Source organism: Rhinatrema bivittatum, chromosome 19 (genome assembly GCF_901001135.1).
Source record: "Rhinatrema bivittatum chromosome 19, aRhiBiv1.1, whole genome shotgun sequence".
NCBI lineage: Eukaryota > Metazoa > Chordata > Amphibia > Gymnophiona > Rhinatrematidae > Rhinatrema > Rhinatrema bivittatum.
In genome coordinates, this window is record NC_042633.1 from 44,328,490 (window position 1) to 44,347,801 (window position 19,312).

The following is a 19,312-nucleotide window of genomic DNA, read 5'->3' on the forward strand; positions in this document are numbered from 1 at the left end:
AATATTGAGAACCCATTGGTCTGACGTGATGTGGAATATGGAAGAAGGTGACCGCCCACTGGGATTTCCTTAACATCATGCACTTAAGGGCCTTATGTAAGGGAAAAGTCCTAGATGGTCTTCTGACCCCCTCGATAATAGGCTCTTTGTTAGGAATGCGACATGTGGAGGCAGGAAACCATCTGAGCAATGAGGGAGGCAAGTTCCTCGTAGCTAAACAAGTGGATCATGCAGGAGTCCAGCAGACTCTCGGCAATGTCCTCCTTCTCCAGCTTCCCCCCCCCAGGGATTCCAGGGGAGAAACCAAGGAGCAAGATCCAGGGCCTCCTTAAGCAGCCTAGAACGCCTGGGGTCAGAACTCCTACATCCCTAGAATCACCTGTACCCCTTCCCCACCAGACGTCTGTACAGTGCATAAGCTCCAGCTGCACGGTCAACGAAGGGGCAGGCCCTGCAGGCTCCAGCACACTTTCCCTCCTCTGGGAGCAAAACTGAGAGCCTTCACCCTCCTGGAAGGCTTCTCCCCAGGCTGTGCTTGCCCCCCCGCCGTCATGACGCACACAGGGCTTGGTGATAATTGCTGCAGACAAAGAGAAAACCCCTTCTTTGATTTTATAGCCCCTCTGCTTGGGCCGTCTGAAGAGTAAGAATGTGTTAACGTCTAAGGAGGGTTTTACAGGGGACTCGTGGTAGCAGGAGCGCAGGGGGAAAGAGCGAGAGAGAGAGAGGGCCCGCTCCGTCGAGGCTGAACCGGGGTCTAAGGCACCAGGACCTGACCTGGGAGCCTAGGCTAGAACGGTGCCCGCTAGGAGCCGAGGACCTTGCTACTTCCTGAGACTGGTGCCAAGGAAAGGTGGCCTAATCCTGGGGGTTTCGAATCCCGCTGCACAAATCTAGGACTTCCTCCACCATCTGCTGGCCTTTGGCTGAGCTGCTCCACCCTAAGTACTGGTGGTGGTTGTGGGGTTTTGGGGTTTTTTTTATATTCTGCTTTTCGGCACTTCAAAATGGATTACATTCAGGAACTGCCGATATTTCCCTATCCCCAATGTAAGTTTGTGCCTGAGGCAATGGAGGGCAAAGGTCAGAAGGAGTGGCAGTGGGATTGGAGCCCACCAGGCAGTACTCCAGCCCACGGTGAGATGTCCTCTGCTCCCCCAGATCTCCATGTACCAGTCCAGTCAAATATTTCCTTAGATTGCCCCTTTTCACCCTCATCCCACAGCCTTGCCTCTATCCCATAGGATGTACGAGTTTAGATCTTTAAGTCCATCCCCATATGCACCCAGGCATCTCTCTGGCTTTAGCCGTTGCCCTATCCACCTATTTGGCCACCTTGAGTTCATCAGATGCAATCAATGCCCAAATCCTGCTCTTGTTTCCTGCAGAGAAGAATTTCATCCCCATACTGTACTACAAAAGCACGACTTTCCTTTTTTTTTTAGCATAAAATTGTAACTGCCAAGCTCTGGACCATTGCTCAGGATTCACTAGATCCCTCCTCGTGTTTTCCACACCTTCCTGGGTGTCTGCCCTGTTGTGAACGAACGTTAGGCTCCATATTAAGGGCGCTCAGCTTATTTATAAGTCACGGTTGTGGAATTGTATCCGAGGCCTTCGTGAAATCCAAGTGCAGTGCATATTGGCAGCAGAGAGTGTGCGGCGCCTAGTTCCAGCACGCAGCGTAGCCTAGGATGGCCTGCAGTGTGATCGCATTGTTCAGAGTGTTTACCACCGCATGGCTGCCAGCGTCTAAGGTCTCTTGCTTGTGCTTTCTCTCCCTCCCTCTGCAGGGACCCGAGCGTGTTGCAGCAATCACCGTACCCGTGGTCCTGGGAGGGGTCCTGCTCATTGGCATCCTCATCTTTATTGTAATGAAAGTGCGGGAGAAACGTCAGACGGAGGGGACGTACCGGCCCAGCAGCGAGGAGCAGGTGGGATCCCGCACAGAGACTAATAGCACCCTGAAACTGCCCCCCGAGGAAAGGCTGATATAAGCAGGGGACGGCCTCCCGTAACTTGTGGATGTCGGCGTGCACGCCTCATGGGCGTTAGAAGCTGCGGACCTGTGCCGGCGTCCTTCCCCCTGTTACCACCTTCTGTTACTTGTTGGACGACGGCGGCGGCGGCAGCAAGAGGGGAGGCTCTGCCGACAGTGACTGCTCCTTCTGAGGCGTTACAGACTCCTTTCCCGCTTACTAGAAATGGTCTGCCCACAGGGGGCTGCTTCTGGCAGAGAGGAGGGTCCAGGAAATGTATTCTGCGACCTGAAAGGAGTATTATCCAGACTTCCCTTGCCTGCTCGCGGCTTATAAACCAGCTTCGGTGCATATTTATTTCTCCTGTGCGTAAGGGGCTTGGGACGCGGGCAGCCTTTCCTCGCCAGACCCATGCGGCATCTCCTAGGGAAGTGGACGCGTGCTTCAAGACGTTCGGGTGCCGTCTGCACGGCGAGCGCGGAGACGAGGCCGCACACCATCCACGCTTTGCTTCTGTGATCTGGGGCATGGAAAATTCTTCCCCTGGCTAGGGCGGGTCCGAGCATCCCGTTTTTTTTAAGAGAGCAGCTTTCTGAGCATCGGCGGCAGAGCCGGGGACGTTTCTGGCATGACTTGAGTGTCAGTAAGGGGATAACCGCAGTCTTAACTCTTGCACACAGACGTGGGCGCTGCTTTGTAAAAGGAGTGAGCATTGGGGGAGGGATCGCTGGAAGAGCCCTCTTATCTTTCAGTAGCCTGACGAGTCACCGAAACACTGGAGAATGTCCCCTCTCTCCCGAAATACCTGTCAGGCTGCCGCTCGTTGGTCAGATTTGGATGTGGCAGGCCAGTTAACCTCAGACGTCTTGTTATGTCTAAGACGTGACCTGCGTCACCTGTGTGCTGGCAGAAAGGGGGGGGTCTCTGGGACACGAATCTCATAGTGAACTGCCTGCATCTTCTCAAGCCTTTACCCAGAAACGCACCCGGAGGGGAAGCTCTGCTCTGTGCACCGGCTCTCGCTCGCTCCTGCCGGTGCCAGGCATGGGAGTGGGTGGCAGGGCTTGCTTGATAGTTTCTGGCTTGGTGCTGGCACTGCTGTCTTGCTCTTTTTTTTTTTTTTTTTTTTAATATGAGAAATATTTTTAAGAAGATATATTTTTTGCTTTTTAAAAATCAAAGACCTAAATTTTAGACATTATAACAAATAAAATGATTTTAAAAGGAAGCTGCCTGCCTGGTGTGTTTTTATTTTTTTCTCCTAGGAGCTCTGCAGAGATTGCAGGTGTGGGGCTGATACCTTGCTGGAGGGGAAAAGAGACTTTTTGCTAAGCAAAAAAAAAAAAAAAAAAAAAAACAGAGAAGAGAGGAAAGGGAAGCTTTTATTCAGCAGCCTCCAGATTTCTGACATTGGGCTTGAGTTCCTGCACTTCTGCCTTTTGATGTAGTTCTGGCTCTTGCTGGGATTGCATTTTTCTCTCCTTCCACGCTGAAGGTTTCAGCTTCGGAGAGTCCGGGAGGGGAAACCCCCTCATGCACACGAGTCCTGTTTGGGGGTGCAACGCTGCCACCGGCGTAGGTGGACACGACGGGGGCCAGAGTCATAAAACGGGACGAGCCTAGCCCGTCAGGCCTCAAAGCGCTTTTTCAGCTCTGCCACGCAGGGGGGACTGGGGTCGCAGGGATCGGGAGGAGGCGTTTGTAGGAGGAGGCTCTGACCTGCGGTCTGGGGAGCGGTGCCCAGAGTTTTTCCGAGTCTGGTATCTTTCTTCTCGGCAGGCCACTCCTGCAGCCCGCGGGAAATAGGAAATCTGCCCCTTCTTACGTTTTTGTCGGGTCGCTGTTGGGCTTTGGCCTGGAAAAGTGCCACTGCAGACTGCACGCTAGGGCCGGCGCTTCCGCCCTCCGCTTCAGGCTGTGCGCATCGGCCGTTGGGGGCCCTGGAATATTCCTCGGAGACCACAGGTTCTGCAAGGGGGCTGGCACTGTAGACTTGCATTTCCTCTTCTCTGGGTGGTGAGCTCTCGGCAGCAGATCCTGGTAGCTCGCATGGTGCCCCAGGATCCTGGTCTTTTTCTCTTTCAGTTTCCCCATAGTTGAGCTCTTTTGCTGCTGCTGCTGCTGCTTCTCTGTTTCCTGCCTCGGTGTTCCCCATGCTTAGTTCATGGTGCGGTTCTGTTGCCTCAGCTCCCTTCTCCTCTCCGTTAATCCCTCGGTCCCACATCCCGCTTCGTTTCAGACCGCGAGTATTCCCAGCGGCAGTGCTCGGGGCCACCTCCAAGGCGTTCTCAGTTAGCCCAGGGCCCTCCTGGATTCCTGATTCTTCTGAGATAGAGACTTCCTCAGAAGATGGCACGCTGTATTCAAAAGAATCCTCCTCCAGGCACCAGCATTCCCTCCTGCAGGAATTCCAGTCCCTTTGCAACTCACTACTCAGGTTCTCGTTGCTTGGCGCATCTAGGGACTTCACCTGAAATGACAGAACCCCTCACAAATCATCTACGAGTACTGAGCTACTGTATCAGGACAAGAAAAGCCAGCCGAGGAAGGGCCCAGCTCACCCTGGTCATGTAGCTGTTATCCTCCAGGGTGAAGAAATCAAGGCTGCGGGTTCCATACAAGATCCTTTGTTCCCCAGAGGCTTGCGTACTAAGCGTGTCGAAAATCTCACCCAGAAGATCCAGCTCCTCCTCCTCCTCCAGGAAATCGTCTTCCAGCTCCGGTAGTTGATCTGCATCACTGGGTGCCACAGAAGTCTCTTGCTCATCCTCTCTGGAAACAGCGACAACAAGAAGGCCTATTAATTAGAAGTGAGAACAATACCTTGTGCAAATGTATGCACATGCACAAGCTCTGCATCAGCAAATGTACAAAAACACACACATCCACTGCAGCACCCATGAACCTCTTACATTCACCAAAACATGGGCATAGGTACCGGTAAATAAGAGTGTGTGGGACATCTCTGCTGTCACAGTCTGTAGATACAGGAGGGTGTGATCTTCTGTATCTCAGTGTGAGGGAACAGTATATCTGTGGCTACGTCTTGCTGTCGCGGCCTGCAGATACGGGAGCGTGTGAGGGAAGAGTACATCTGTGGCTACGTCTTGCTGTCGCAGCCTGCAGATACGGGAGCGTGTGAGGGAAGAGTACATCTGTGGCTACGTCTTGCTGTCGCAGCCTGCAGGTACGGGAGCGTGTGAGGGAAGAGTACATCTGTGGCTACGTCTTGCTGTCTCATCCTGCAGATACGGGAGCGTGTGAGGGAAGAGTACATCTGTGGCTACGTCTTGCTGTCTCATCCTGCAGATACAGGAGCGTGTGAGGGAAGAGTACATCTGTGGCTACGTCTTGCTGTCTCATCCTGCAGATACAGGAGCGTGTGAGGGAAGAGTACGTCTGTGGCTACATCTTGCTGTCTCATCCTGCAGATACAGGAGCGTGTGAGGGAAGAGTACATCTGTGGCTACGTCTTGCTGTCTCATCCTGCAGATACGGGAGCGTGTGTGAGGGAAGAGTACATCTGTGGCTACGTCTTGCTGTCTCATCCTGCAGATACAGGAGCGTGTGAGGGAAGAGTACATCAGTGGCTACGTCTTGCTGTCTCATCCTGCAGATACAGGAGCGTGTGAGGGAAGAGTACATCAGTGGCTACGTCTTGCTGTCTCATCCTGCAGATACAGGAGCGTGTGAGGGAAGAGTACGTCTGTGGCTACGTCTTGCTGTCTCATCCTGCAGATACAGGAGCGTGTGAGGGAAGAGTACATCTGTGGCTACGTCTTGCTGTCTCATCCTGCAGATACGGGAGCGTGTGTGAGGGAAGAGTACATCTGTGGCTACGTCTTGCTGTCTCATCCTGCAGATACAGGAGCGTGTGAGGGAAGAGTACATCAGTGGCTACGTCTTGCTGTCTCATCCTGCAGATACAGGAGCGTGTGAGGGAAGAGTACATCTGTGGCTACGTCTTGCTGTCTCATCCTGCAGATACAGGAGCGTGTGAGGGAAGAGTACATCAGTGGCTACGTCTTGCTGTCTCATCCTGCAGATACAGGAGCGTGTGAGGGAAGAGTACGTCTGTGGCTACGTCTTGCTGTCTCATCCTGCAGATACAGGAGCGTGTGAGGGAAGAGTACATCAGTGGCTACGTCTTGCTGTCTCATCCTGCAGATACAGGAGCGTGTGAGGGAAGACTACATCTGTGGCTACGTCTTGCTGTCTCATCCTGCAGATACGGGCGCGTGTGCACGGAGGCTCTTTCCCTTGCACCCTACCTCTGTGCCTCCCAGGTGGAACTCTCTTGTGATTCCTGATACTTTTTATTTGGCCTCCTGGGACGCGACTGAGAATAAAGAGAGAAAAGTTTAAGTTTCTTATCTGGCAGGACGGGAAGCTGTCTTCTTGCTGTCTCTTTTACCCAGAATGGGGACTTTGCTAGGCTCTTCCAAGGTGCTTCTCTCTCCTCCGAGTTTGTTACCTGCCCGAAGTGTTGTGTTATTGGCAGTCGGCTCTGCAGATGGTCATGGGATCGCCAGTGGGACCCCGGGCCTGTCACCTGCTCGCACCTAAGGGAACCACCACGTTGCAGCTCCCGGGCCGTGGATAAGTCCTGAAGGCAGAGAAAGAGCTGAGAAATGGCAGAGCCGGGCCGTAATTAGAGAAATAAGCAGAAGGATGAGCATCCGGTGGTGACACCAGAAGTGGGGCCTTGAGAAGCAGTTCCTGGGCCTGCAGCTCACCTTGTACCTCAGACGATTCCTCATCTCCTTCAGACCCATCTTAGCCTGGCCCTTAGCCTGAAGCGAGAGAGGACAAAAGGGAGAGTCAGAGGGGCTTCTGCGGCATTCAGCGCCCTTCATTTGTGCGAGCGTGTGAATGCCCGTACATCTATCTGTAAATGTATAGACACACACGCTTGCTCTGCATCTGCCAGTCGGGGTTGTTTGAAGTACGTAAATAATTCTGCTTCCTTACGTATCTGTACATGTTCTTCACGGCCGGGTTTGCCTTGTTCCTCACTCTGTGAATCAGAACATCGCTCCCTTTCTAGGAAAGATGGGGAGAGGGCACTTTAATAAGGGTGACGTGGACATCACATTTCTCTTTGCAGAAATAAATGTCTTCTCTCAACGGGTCCTGGGCCCTGCATGCACTGAGAAATGACTTTGGTTATGGGCAGACAGCACAACGCGGTGGGGGAAGGTTGGATGTGACCTCAATAGCGTATAGCACAGGGAGAGAGGGAGGCTGAATGAGAGGTCACTAGCGTACAGCACAGGGAGAGGGGGAGGCTGAATGAGAGGTCACTAGCGTATAGCACAGGGAGAGAGGGGAGGCTGAATGAGAGGTCACTAGCATACAGCACAGGGAGAGAGGGGAGGCTGAATGAGAGGTCACTAGCGTATAGCACAGGGAGAGAGGGAGGCTGAATGAGAGGTCACTAGCGTATAGCACAGGGAGAGAGGGAGGCTGAATGAGAGGTCACTAGCGTATAGCACAGGGAGAGAGGGAGGCTGAATGAGAAGTCACTAGCGTATAGCACAGGGAGAGAGGGGAGGCTGAATGAGAGGTCACTAGCGTATAGCACAGGGAGAGAGGGAGGCTGAATGAGAGGTCACTAGCGTATAGCACAGGGAGAGAGGGAGGCTGAATGAGAGGTCACTAGCGTATAGCACAGGGAGAGGGGGAGGCTGAATGAGAGGTCACTAGCGTATAGCACAGGGAGAGAGGGAGGCTGAATGAGAGGTCACTAGCGTATAGCACAGGGAGAGAGGGAGGCTGAATGAGAGGTCACTAGCGTATAGCACAGGGAGAGAGGGGAGGCTGAATGAGAGGTCACTAGCGTATAGCACAGGGAGAGAGGGAGGCTGAATGAGAGGTCACCAGCGTACAGCACAGGGAGAGAGGGAGGCTGAATGAGAGGTCACTAGCGTATAGCACAGGGAGAGAGGGAGGCTGAATGAGAGGTCACTAGCGTATAGCACAGGGAGAGAGGGAGGCTGAATGAGAGGTCACTAGCGTACAGCACAGGGAGAGAGGGAGGCTGAATGAGAGGTCACTAGCGTACAGCACAGGGAGAGAGGGGAGGCTGAATGAGAGGTCACTAGCGTATAGCACAGGGAGAGAGGGAGGCTGAATGAGAGGTCACTAGCGTATAGCACAGGGAGAGGCTGGATGAGAGGTCACATGGAGAGCACAAGGAAAGGGTGAGGATGTGAAAGATCATGGGTGGGTAAGAGGGGTCACTGGATAAAAGAGCACAGAGAGAGGATGAGGGGTCACGAGTGTAGTATAGGGAGGTCAGAGTGGATGAAAGGTCACAGATGGAAAATGAGATGGGAGGGTCACTGGTGTAGAGCACGGGGAGACAGGATGTGAGAGGCAGATCTGAAGAGATGATCAGTACAGGAATTGTCAGTGTAGAGAGGTTTCATTAATTTCTATTAAAACAAAACAAAAAAGTCCTTTGTGTACCTTGAGGTTTTCCAGCCAAAGCTGATAGGACTTCGAGCTTCCTATATAACCACAAACAGAGAGCAAAAAAGGAAAAAGTTATTTCGTGTACTGACTGCTACCCCTCGCTGTGCACTCAGTTGTGGCCCGTAGATCAGCATAATTTCCTGAGGACCATACACACAGTACAATACCCTGCAGGACAGACCTCTGCCCATAACATGACTGGCTGGCAGGGGTCCTGTTCCCAAAGTCTCATACTTACATTTTACATTTATTAAAATTTATGAATTACCTAATCTTTTTAATTATGCTTATTTTTAATCCTGATTTTATTTCTTACTGTTTATATTGTTTTTTGGAAGTCATGTTTTTAGTATTGTTTTATTTAGTTTTATGCTGACCTTGTAATATTTTATGATTTATTTTTTTTTATTCATTTAAGTTGTATTTGTTTTTACATTTTATTTTTTATGTCCTTTGTATGTTGCCTCTTGTGTTAAGCAATTCATAAATTAATAAAATCTCAATCTAACACACAAGGCCTAGGCGATGAACAGGTAAACATACATATTCATAGTAACAGAACAAGATCGCGAATCATAATCAAATAATAAAAGGAGATAAACAGACATCTTCAAAATAAATATTCATAAATAAAACTATCATAATTATAAAACAAAATGAAAAAATAGATAAAATTAATCAAAAATTTCAGTGCTTCTCTTAACAGGCTAATTTGAAGAGAAATGTTTTGACTTGTTTCCTGAAACTCTTTACCGAGTCGCACTATCATTCGGAAAGGAGTTCCAGAGGATAGGCCCAGCGACAGAGAAAACACATGGGTCATGTGCAATCGTGCAACTTTTGGAGAAGGGATCTCCAGTAGCCCTCAATGCACAATTAAACTCTGGAATTTGTTGCCAGAGGATGTGGTTAGTGCAGTTAGTGTAGCTGTGTTTAAAAAAGGATTGGATAAGTTCTTGGAGGAGAAGTCCATTACCTGCTATTAAGTTCACTTAGAGAATAGCCACTGCCATTAGCAATGGTTACATGGAATAGACTTAGTTTTTGGGTACTTGCCAGGTTCTTATGGCCTGGATTGGCCACTGTTGGAAACAGGATGCTGGGCTTGATGGACCCTTGGTCTGACCCAGTATGGCATGTTCTTATGTAAAGTTCGAGTTGGTTGATTGTATTAGCCCAGTAACATGAGCGATAGTTTAAAAGCTTAAAAATTAACATTCCCACCTTATATTTGATTTTTCCATGTACTGACAACCAGTGCAGCTCGATTAAAGTCGGTGTAATGTGATCATTTCTTTTCAAATCTGAAAGCGATTGTGCGGTGGAGTTCAGCAGCAATTGCAGCGGACGTAGTGCTGTGGCAGGAAATCTCTGGGTAAAGGCTTTTGCAGTAATCGATAATAGGAAAAACTGAAGCTTGTACGAAATGCGGGGAGATGGAGACCAGCAGGGAACCGAAGCCCATTAAAATCCTTGTGCAATAATGTGTTTGGGGGCGAAAAGAGCGAGTACAATTGAGAATTAGACTGAGGCTTTTAATACGACTCTTTGTTGAAAAAGAAATATTGTTCAGGGTAATAGTCTTATCGCTGACATTGTAGTATGGGCTGTGTATGCCAAGAAATCCCGTTTTGGACATATTTAGAGCGAATTTGTTTTGATGTAAGCACTTTTGAATTGTGGAGACACCGATATTCAGATGTTCAAAGTTCTCTTGCCATGTAGGGCGGATTCGCAGGGCAAACTGAATATCGTCGGCATGCAGTTGTAAAGTAGATAGGATTTTAGATGTTGGAGCAAGGTATACATTAAAAAAGTGTTGCTGAAAGCACAGAGACCTGAGCAACTCCTGTTTTGATAGAGGAAGATGGAGAAAAAGAGTTCTTGAATTTAATCAAACGAGACCGGTCAGAAAAATAAGAACAGAACCATTTTAGGATAGCACCGGATAGGCCACATTCTTGCGAGCGAAAAAGAAGGATGTTGTGATCAGTAGTGTGGAAGGTTGCAGATAGATCAGGAGAAAAAAACAGAAGGAGCTGTTGTCCTGAGTCGAGACCTCTTCTAAGAAAATCAGGGAGAGAGAGAAGGGCCTAGAAGCTCAGATTTATTTATTTTTTTTCATAGATTAATATCACCCAGACTGGCTGGGAGGATGTTCTTAATGGCATTGCCCTGGCGGGCTAGGAGGACCTCGGGGGCAGTGCTCTGGCTGGTTAGGAGGACATTCTCACTGGTATTGCCCTGGCAGACTAGGAGGATGTTCTCACTGGCATTGCCTTAGCAGGTTAAGAGGATGTTCTCCATGGCAGTGCTCTGGCAGGCTGGGAGGACCTTCTCACTGGCATTGCCTTAGCAGGTTAAGAGGATGTTCTCCATGGCAGTGCTCTGGCAGGCTGGGAGGACCTTCTCACTGGCATTGCCTTAGCAGGTTAAGAGGATGTTCTCCATGGCAGTGCTCTGGCAGGCTGGGAGGACCTTCTCACTGGCATTGCCTTAGCAGGTTAAGAGGATGTTCTCCATGGCAGTGCTCTGGCAGGCTGGGAGGACCTTCTCACTGGCATTGCCTTAGCAGGTTAAGAGGATGTTCTCCATGGCAGTGCTCTGGCAGGCTGGGAGGACCTTCTCACTGGCATTGCCTTAGCAGGTTAAGAGGATGTTCTCCATGGCAGTGCTCTGGCAGGCTGGGAGGACCTTCTCACTGGCATTGCCTTAGCAGGTTAAGAGGATGTTCTCCATGGCAGTGCTCTGGCAGGCTGGGAGGACCTTCTCACTGGCATTGCCTTAGCAGGTTAAGAGGATGTTCTCCATGGCAGTGCTCCCGCAGGCTGGGAGGATGTTCTCACTGGCATTGCCTTAGCAGGTTAAGAGGATGTTCTCCATGGCAGTGCTCTGGCAGGCTGGGAGGATGTTCTCACTGGCATTGCCTTAGCAGGTTAAGAGGATGTTCTCCATGGCAGTGCTCTGGCAGGCTGGGAGGACCTTCTCACTGGCATTGCCTTAGCAGGTTAAGAGGATGTTCTCCATGGCAGTGCTCCGGCAGGCTGGGAGGACCTTCTCACTGGCATTGCCTTAGCAGGTTAAGAGGATGTTCTCCATGGCAGTGCTCTGGCAGGCTGGGAGGACCTTCTCACTGGCATTGCCTTAGCAGGTTAAGAGGATGTTCTCCATGGCAGTGCTCTGGCAGGCTGGGAGGATGTTCTCACTGGCATTGCCTTAGCAGGTTAAGAGGATGTTCTCCATGGCAGTGCTCCCGCAGGCTGGGAGGACGTTCTCACTGGCATTGCCTTAGCAGGTTAAGAGGATGTTCTCCATGGCAGTGCTCTGGCAGGCTGGGAGGATGTTCTCACTGGCATTGCCTTAGCAGGTTAAGAGGATGTTCTCCATGGCAGTGCTCCCGCAGGCTGGGAGGACCTTCTCACTGGCATTGCCTTAGCAGGTTAAGAGGATGTTCTCCATGGCAGTGCTCCCGCAGGCTGGGAGGACCTTCTCACTGGCATTGCCTTAGCAGGTTAAGAGGATGTTCTCCATGGCAGTGCTCTGGCAGGCTGGGAGGACCTTCTCACTGGCATTGCCTTAGCAGGTTAAGAGGATGTTCTCCATGGCAGTGCTCCCGCAGGCTGGGAGGACCTTCTCACTGGCATTGCCTTAGCAGGTTAAGAGGATGTTCTCCATGGCAGTGCTCCTGCAGGCTGGGAGGATGTTCTCACTGGCAGTGCCCTGGCTGGCTGGAGGGGCCTCTGTGCACACACTCTTGGATGTGTTGTAATGCTGAGGCAAATAATAGTGCAGAGCAGGGTCTAGGGCAGCTGTTCTTCCAGCACAAACGTGTGCAGGGTAGAGCTACTGTCTCAAGACCCACAAACAGCTTGCAGTAAATTAAAGAGCATGTGTGTAAGTGCCAACCGGCCCCTGGAACACCTCTGCTCAGCTTGCACAGAAGTATGCACCGGATCTTCGGCCGTACCCTTACCTGCCATTTGTGCACATAAAAATGACCCCCATGAAGCGTCTACAATCTTCCAGGTGGTAGGTAATTTACAAAACCTCATTGTAAGCCGGTGTGGCTGAGGCTGCTGCTGCTGTGAATGGTACCTGCTTTAGTAATGGTTAGGAGAGGAGTCGCACGGGCTTCCCTGGTGCACACGCAGAGAGATAACTCCCTGGTGCTGCATAGCAGAACGATGTCATCACTCACCTGAAGCTAAGCCGCAGCCATCTATTTCTTGCTCAAACACGTCTGAAAACCCTGCCCCACTGTTCAGTTTTTCCAGCCGGCCCTCAATAAACTAGAGAAAGGTTGAAAAGCAGGAATAAATCTCTGTAAGGCCCATAGGGGCTAAGACCTGGCGGGGAGAAAGGGCTGGCCTGTACCTGTTTAAAGAGCTGTAGGTGCACTGCGTGCTGCAGGAACTGCCGTGTGCTGCTGGATTTGTGCTTGAGGAAGGATTCTTCGCAGAAAGAGATGGGCTCACTCTGTCAGGGAAGCAGACAGACAGACAGAGGTTTCCTTAAGAAAGGTTTCCTACACAAACAATACTTCTGTTTTGGGGAAGGGGTGAGAAATGTCCCAAATATACCGGGATACAGATCAGGGCGTCCCTGTAGCTCCCGAAAAGCAAAGCCTGGGCTCTCAGGAAGGCCCGTGCAATCCCGTCACCCACAGTGGCAGACTGCTTCTTCAGCCTGATCTTCAGTAGTGAGACCTGCAGGAGAAAGTAGACAAAGTGAGCTACACCAGAGGAGGCCTCCCCAAGCTGGTACACAGTCATATGACATGGGGCCTCCCCAAGCTGCTACACAGCCATACGACATGGGGCCTCCCCAAGCTGGTACACAGCCGTACGACATGGGACCTCCCCAAGCTGGTACACAGCCGTACGACATGGGACCTCCCCAAGCTGGTACACAGCCGTACGACGGGGGACCTCACTACGCTGGCACACAGCCGTACGACGGGGAACCTCCCTAAGCTGGCACACAGCCGTACGACGGGGGACCTCCCTACGCTGGCACACAGCCGTACGACGGGGAACCTCCCTAAGCTGGCACACAGCCGTACGACATGGGACCCTCCCTACGCTGGTACACAGCCGTACGACGGGGACCTCCCTACGCTGGTACACAGCCGTACGACGGGGAACCTCCCTAAGCTGGCACACAGCCGTACGACATGGGACCTCCCTACGCTGGCACACAGCCGTACGACGGGGACCTCCCTACGCTGGTACACAGCCGTACGACGGGGACCTCCCTACGCTGGCACACAGCCGTACGACGGGGAACCTCCCTAAGTGGGTACACAGCCGTACGACGGGGGACCTCCCTACGCTGGCACACAGCCGTACGACGGGGGACCTCCCTACGCTGGCAGACAGCCCTACGACGGGGGACCTCCCTACTCTGGTACACAGCTATACGACGGGAGACCTCCCTACGCTGGTACACAGCCGTACGACGGGGGACCCCTCCCTAAGATGGTACACAGCCGTACGACGGGGGACCTCCCTACGCTGGCACACAGCCGTACGACGGGGGACCTCCCTACGCTGGTACACAGCCGTACGACGGGGGACCTCCCTACGCTGGTACACAGCCGTACGACGGGGACCTCCCTACGCTGGTACACAACCGTACGACATGGGACCTCCCTACGCTGGTACACAGCCGTACGACATGGGACCTCCCTACGCTGGCACACAACCGTACGACATGGGACCTCCCTACGCTGGCACACAACCGTACGACGGGGGACCTCCCTACGCTGGTACACAGCCGTACGACGGGGGACCTCCCTACGCTGGTACACAGCCGTACGACATGGGACCTCCCTACGCTGGTACACAGCCGTACGACATGGGACCTCCCTACGCTGGTACACAGCCGTATGACGGGGGACCTCCCTACGCTGGTACACAATTGTAGGAGCTGGAGTCACACTGCACTTGGGCACGCAGTTACTAGGTTATCTGATATTTAAGCCCGGTTTAGGTAGCAGGGAGATGCAGATGGCACTTACCACATCACAGGGAAGGCTTCCCAGGTCCTCAAAGGGCGACTCCAGAGTGTTGGTATCCACGTTAAGCATGACAATGTCTTCCAGAGCCTTGCTTTTAACTCTCTGTAAGCCAAACAGTGAGGTCACAACAGTCACCCAAATGCCCCCATACAATATCCGTGCAACACATGCACTCATCTCCCACCACATAGCACCTGTGCAACAAATCACCCAAACACTCTCACGCAGTGTCCTTGTAATACAATCGCTCAGACCCCCACTACACAGTGTCCCTGTAACACACTCCAACACCCCCACACTGCATCCGTGTATATGGGTGTCGGTCAATGGTGACATCTAGTGCTAATATTTAGGTCGCATAACTGCAGGTTCCTGGGAGTTGGGACAGGGGAAACCTTCTTTGTGTGGTTATGAATGAAGGGTCACGGTGCTGGATCCCAGCCCCTCGGGCTCAGTAACACTCAGACTATACGCTGGTTCTATAAGAAGCCCCTCACAACTCAAAAACCCAGAAAGAAATCCAGGAGAGCTCACCTCCATAAGGCTGGCATGGACACCAATAAGATATGGCATAGGAGCACTGCAAGCAGAAGGAAACAGAGTATAAGTCTCAGAGTCACAGTGCGAGAGGAAGAGAGCCACCGTGTGAGCTTGGGGCAGTTCAGCAGGGAGCCAGCCACAGCTGATGAGCTTGTGATAATGTAACAGGGAGGAATTTGCAGCTGATGAGCTTGGGGTAATGTATCGGGGAGGGAGATGCAGCTGGTGAGTTTGGGGGAATGTATCTGGGAGGGAGATGCAGCTGGTGAGTTTATGGGAATGTATCGGGGAGGGAGATGCAGCTGGTGAGTTTGGGGGAATGTGTCGGGGAGGGAGATGCAGCTGGTGAGTTTATGGGAATGTATCGGGGAGGGAGATGCAGCTGGTGAGTTTGGGGAAATGTATCGGGGAGGGAGATGCAGCTGGTGAGTTTATGGGAATGTATCGGGGAGGGAGATGCAGCTGGTGAGTTTGGGGAAATGTATCGGGGAGGGAGATGCAGCTGGTGAGTTTGGGGTAATGTATCGGGGAGGGAGATGCAGCTGGTGAGTTTGGGGGAATGTATCGGGGAGGGAGCCGCAGCTGGTGAGTTTGGGGGTAATGTATCGGGGAGGGAGATGCAGCTGGTGAGTTTGGGGGAATGTATCATGGAGGGAGATGCGGCTGGTGAGTTTGGGGGAATGTATCATGGAGGGAGATGCGGCTGGTGAGTTTGGGGGAATGTATCATGGAGGGAGATGCGGCTGGTGAGTTTGGGGGAATGTATCATGGAGGGAGATGCGGCTGGTGAGTTTGGGGGGTAATGTATCGGGGAGGGAGATGCGGCTGGTGAGTTTGGGGGTAATGTATCGGGGAGGGAGATGCGGCTGGTGAGTTTGGGGGAATGTATCATGGAGGGAGATGCGGCTGGTGAGTTTGGGGGAATGTATCATGGAGGGAGATGCGGCTGGTGAGTTTGGGGGAATGTATCATGGAGGGAGATGCGGCTGGTGAGTTTGGGGGAATGTATCATGGAGGGAGATGCGGCTGGTGAGTTTGGGGGAATGTATCATGGAGGGAGATGCGGCTGGTGAGTTTGGGGGAATGTATCGGGGAGGGAGATGCGGCTGGTGAGTTTGGGGGAATGTATCGGGGAGGGAGATGCGGCTGGTGAGTTTGGGGGAATGTATCGGGGAGGGAGATGCGGCTGGTGAGTTTGGGGGAATGTATCGGGGAGGGAGATGCGGCTGGTGAGTTTGGGGGAATGTATCGGGGAGGGAGATGCGGCTGGTGAGTTTGGGGGAATGTATCGGGGAGGGAGATGCGGCTGGTGAGTTTGGGGGAATGTATCGGGGAGGGGAGATGCGGCTGGTGAGTTTGGGGGAATGTATCGGGGAGGGAGATGCGGCTGGTGAGTTTGGGGGAATGTATCGGGGAGGGAGATGCGGCTGGTGAGTTTGGGGGAATGTATCGGGGAGGGAGATGCGGCTGGTGAGTTTGGGGGAATGTATCGGGGAGGGAGATGCGGCTGGTGAGTTTGGGGGAATGTATCGGGGAGGGAGATGCGGCTGGTGAGTTTGGGGGAATGTATCGGGGAGGGAGATGCGGCTGGTGAGTTTGGGGGAATGTATCGGGGAGGGAGATGCGGCTGGTGAGTTTGGGGGGAATGTATCGGGGAGGGAGATGCGGCTGGTGAGTTTGGGGGAATGTATCGGGGAGGGAGATGCGGCTGGTGAGTTTGGGGGAATGTATCGGGGAGGGAGATGCGGCTGGTGAGTTTGGGGGAATGTATCGGGGAGGGAGATGCAGCTGGTGAGTTTGGGGGAATGTATCGGGGAGGGAGATGCGGCTGGTGAGTTTGGGGGAATGTATCGGGGAGGGAGATGCGGCTGGTGAGTTTGGGGGAATGTATCGGGGAGGGAGCTGCGGCTGGTGAGTTTGGGGGAATGTATCGTGGAGGGAGATGCGGCTGGTGAGTTTGGGGGAATGTATCGGGGAGGGAGATGCGGCTGGTGAGTTTGGGGGAATGTATCGGGGAGGGAGATGCGGCTGGTGAGTTTGGGGGAATGTATCGGGGAGGGAGATGCGGCTGGTGAGTTTGGGGGAATGTATCGGGGAGGGAGATGCGGCTGGTGAGTTTGGGGGAATGTATCGGGGAGGGAGATGCGGCTGGTGAGTTTGGGGGAATGTATCGGGGAGGGAGATGCGGCTGGTGAGTTTGGGGGAATGTATCGGGGAGGGAGATGCGGCTGGTGAGTTTGGGGGAATGTATCGGGGAGGGAGATGCGGCTGGTGAGTTTGGGGGAATGTATCGGGGAGGGAGATGCGGCTGGTGAGTTTGGGGGAATGTATCGGGGAGGGAGATGCGGCTGGTGAGTTTGGGGGAATGTATCGGGGAGGGAGATGCGGCTGGTGAGTTTGGGGGAATGTATCGGGGAGGGAGATGCGGCTGGTGAGTTTGGGGGAATGTATCGGGGAGGGAGATGCGGCTGGTGAGTTTGGGGTAATGTATCGGGGAGGCAGATGCGGCTGGTGAGTTTGGGGGAATGTATCGGGGAGGCAGATGCGGCTGGTGAGTTTGGGGAAATGTATCGGGGAGGGAGATGCAGCTGGTGAGTTTGGGGTAATGTATCGGGGAGGGAGATGCAGCTGGTGAGTTTGGGGGAATGTATCGGGGAGGGAGCCGCAGCTGGTGAGTTTGGGGGTAATGTATCGGGGAGGGAGATGCAGCTGGTGAGTTTGGGGGAATGTATCATGGAGGGAGATGCGGCTGGTGAGTTTGGGGGAATGTATCATGGAGGGAGATGCGGCTGGTGAGTTTGGGGGAATGTATCATGGAGGGAGATGCGGCTGGTGAGTTTGGGGGTAATGTATCGGGGAGGGAGATGCGGCTGGTGAGTTTGGGGGAATGTATCATGGAGGGAGATGCGGCTGGTGAGTTTGGGGGAATGTATCATGGAGGGAGATGCGGCTGGTGAGTTTGGGGGAATGTATCATGGAGGGAGATGCGGCTGGTGAGTTTGGGGGTAATGTATCGGGGAGGGAGATGCAGCTGGTGAGTTTGGCTTTTATGAAAACAAGTGGAATTATTGCAAGGTGCTGAAGATTTCAGGAAGTAGATAAAAGCTCTTTTGTGGTAAGAAATGAAATGGCGGAGCGATCCTCACCAGCAGTAGTCGAGCAGGTGCGGGGGCAGCATGGGGATGTAGATGTGTTGCCAGTACATGGGGTACAGCAGCATGGTGGAGGCATGGATACACGCTGTCAACTAGGAGAGAAAATACAGAAAGGAAGGTTTCCAGCGGCCGTTTCCCCCTCCTGTGCTTGTTTCATGGCGTTAGCGGTCTCTCACCGTGCTGAGGTTGCTGGAGGTGACCAGGATGCGTCTCTCGTACAACATGCTGGCGTACAGCTGCAACATGTTGTTCACATCCACAGCAACCACAAACTCCGTTAAATTCCTCTGAGCAGAAAGGAACAGATAGGTTAGAGCTCCCCAGGGTCCTATTACAGAGATGTCCTAAGGCACTGGCCTTGAAAGATTAATTCCCACAACATTCATTTACTCTCATGAGTCTCTGCTGCTTTCCTATCTCCCTGCTCCCCATCCCTGTCACCTTCCTCTCTCTCTCTCTGTCCCCAGTCTCTGCCCCCTTCCCGTCCCCAGTGTCTGCCCCCTTCCTCTCTCTCTCTGCCCCCAGTCTCTGCCCCCTTCCTCTCTCCCCACCTCCAGTCTCTGCCCCCTTCCCACCCCCAGTGTCTGCCCCTTCCTCTCTCTCTCTGTCCCCAGTCTCTGCCCCCTTCCCACCCCCAGTCTCTGCCCCCTTCCTCTCTCCCCACCTCCAGTCTCTGCCCCCTTCCCGTCCCCAGTGTCTGCCCCCTTTCCTCTCTCTCTCTGTCCCCAGTCTCTGCCCCTTCCCACCCCCAGTCTCTGCCCCCTTCCCCTCTCCCCACCTCCAGTCTCTGCCCCCTTCCTCTCTCCCCACTTCCTCTCTCCCCACCTCCAGTCTCAGCCCCCTTCCATGTTCCCCATCCCCAATCTCTGCCCCTTCCTCTCTCCCCACCCACAGTCTCTGCCCCCTTCCCTCTCCCCACCCCCAGTCTCTGCCCCCTTCCTCCCTTCTCATCCTACGGCTGTTGGCTTTCTTCCTTATGCTGTTAGTGTTTCATATACAAAGGCAACACCATACTTACACTTTCAGGGATGGTAGGGAGGCTCCCACTGTCTGGGGCAATAAAATTTGAGAGCTGCCAATGACAGAAGAGAGAGACAGAGAGTCAGGCTTTGCTATTACTGAGGGGAAACCCAGCCACAGAT

The 19,312-nt window shown here is 52.9% G+C and overlaps 1 protein-coding gene across 4 annotated transcripts in view; it reads right to left on the reverse strand.

Moving 5' to 3' along the window:
- Positions 1–3,340: 3,340 nt before the first annotated feature.
- Positions 3,341–19,312, reverse strand: part of DENND1C (DENN domain containing 1C) — a 35,295-nt gene continuing 19,323 nt past the window's right edge. For 2 of the 4 annotated variants that reach the window (XM_029584780.1, XM_029584781.1), the window contains 14 exons: positions 19,189–19,242; positions 18,347–18,457; positions 18,162–18,262; positions 15,010–15,055; positions 14,476–14,577; positions 13,037–13,162; positions 12,831–12,932; positions 12,655–12,745; positions 8,451–8,491; positions 6,951–7,022; positions 6,716–6,772; positions 6,251–6,585; positions 4,541–4,751; positions 3,341–4,449 (listed from right to left, as the gene is read on the reverse strand). In XM_029584780.1, coding sequence (XP_029440640.1) covers positions 3,607–4,449; positions 4,541–4,751; positions 6,251–6,585; positions 6,716–6,772; positions 6,951–7,022; positions 8,451–8,491; positions 12,655–12,745; positions 12,831–12,932; positions 13,037–13,162; positions 14,476–14,577; positions 15,010–15,055; positions 18,162–18,262; positions 18,347–18,457; positions 19,189–19,242 — 2,292 coding nt within the window. In that variant the 3' untranslated portion in view covers positions 3,341–3,606. Of the gene's footprint in view, positions 4,450–4,540; positions 4,752–6,250; positions 6,586–6,715; positions 6,773–6,950; positions 7,023–8,450; positions 8,492–12,654; positions 12,746–12,830; positions 12,933–13,036; positions 13,163–14,475; positions 14,578–15,009; positions 15,056–18,161; positions 18,263–18,346; positions 18,458–19,188; positions 19,243–19,312 lie in introns of those variants that run through there. The other 2 variants (XM_029584783.1, XR_003853594.1) reach the window with 2 other exon arrangements.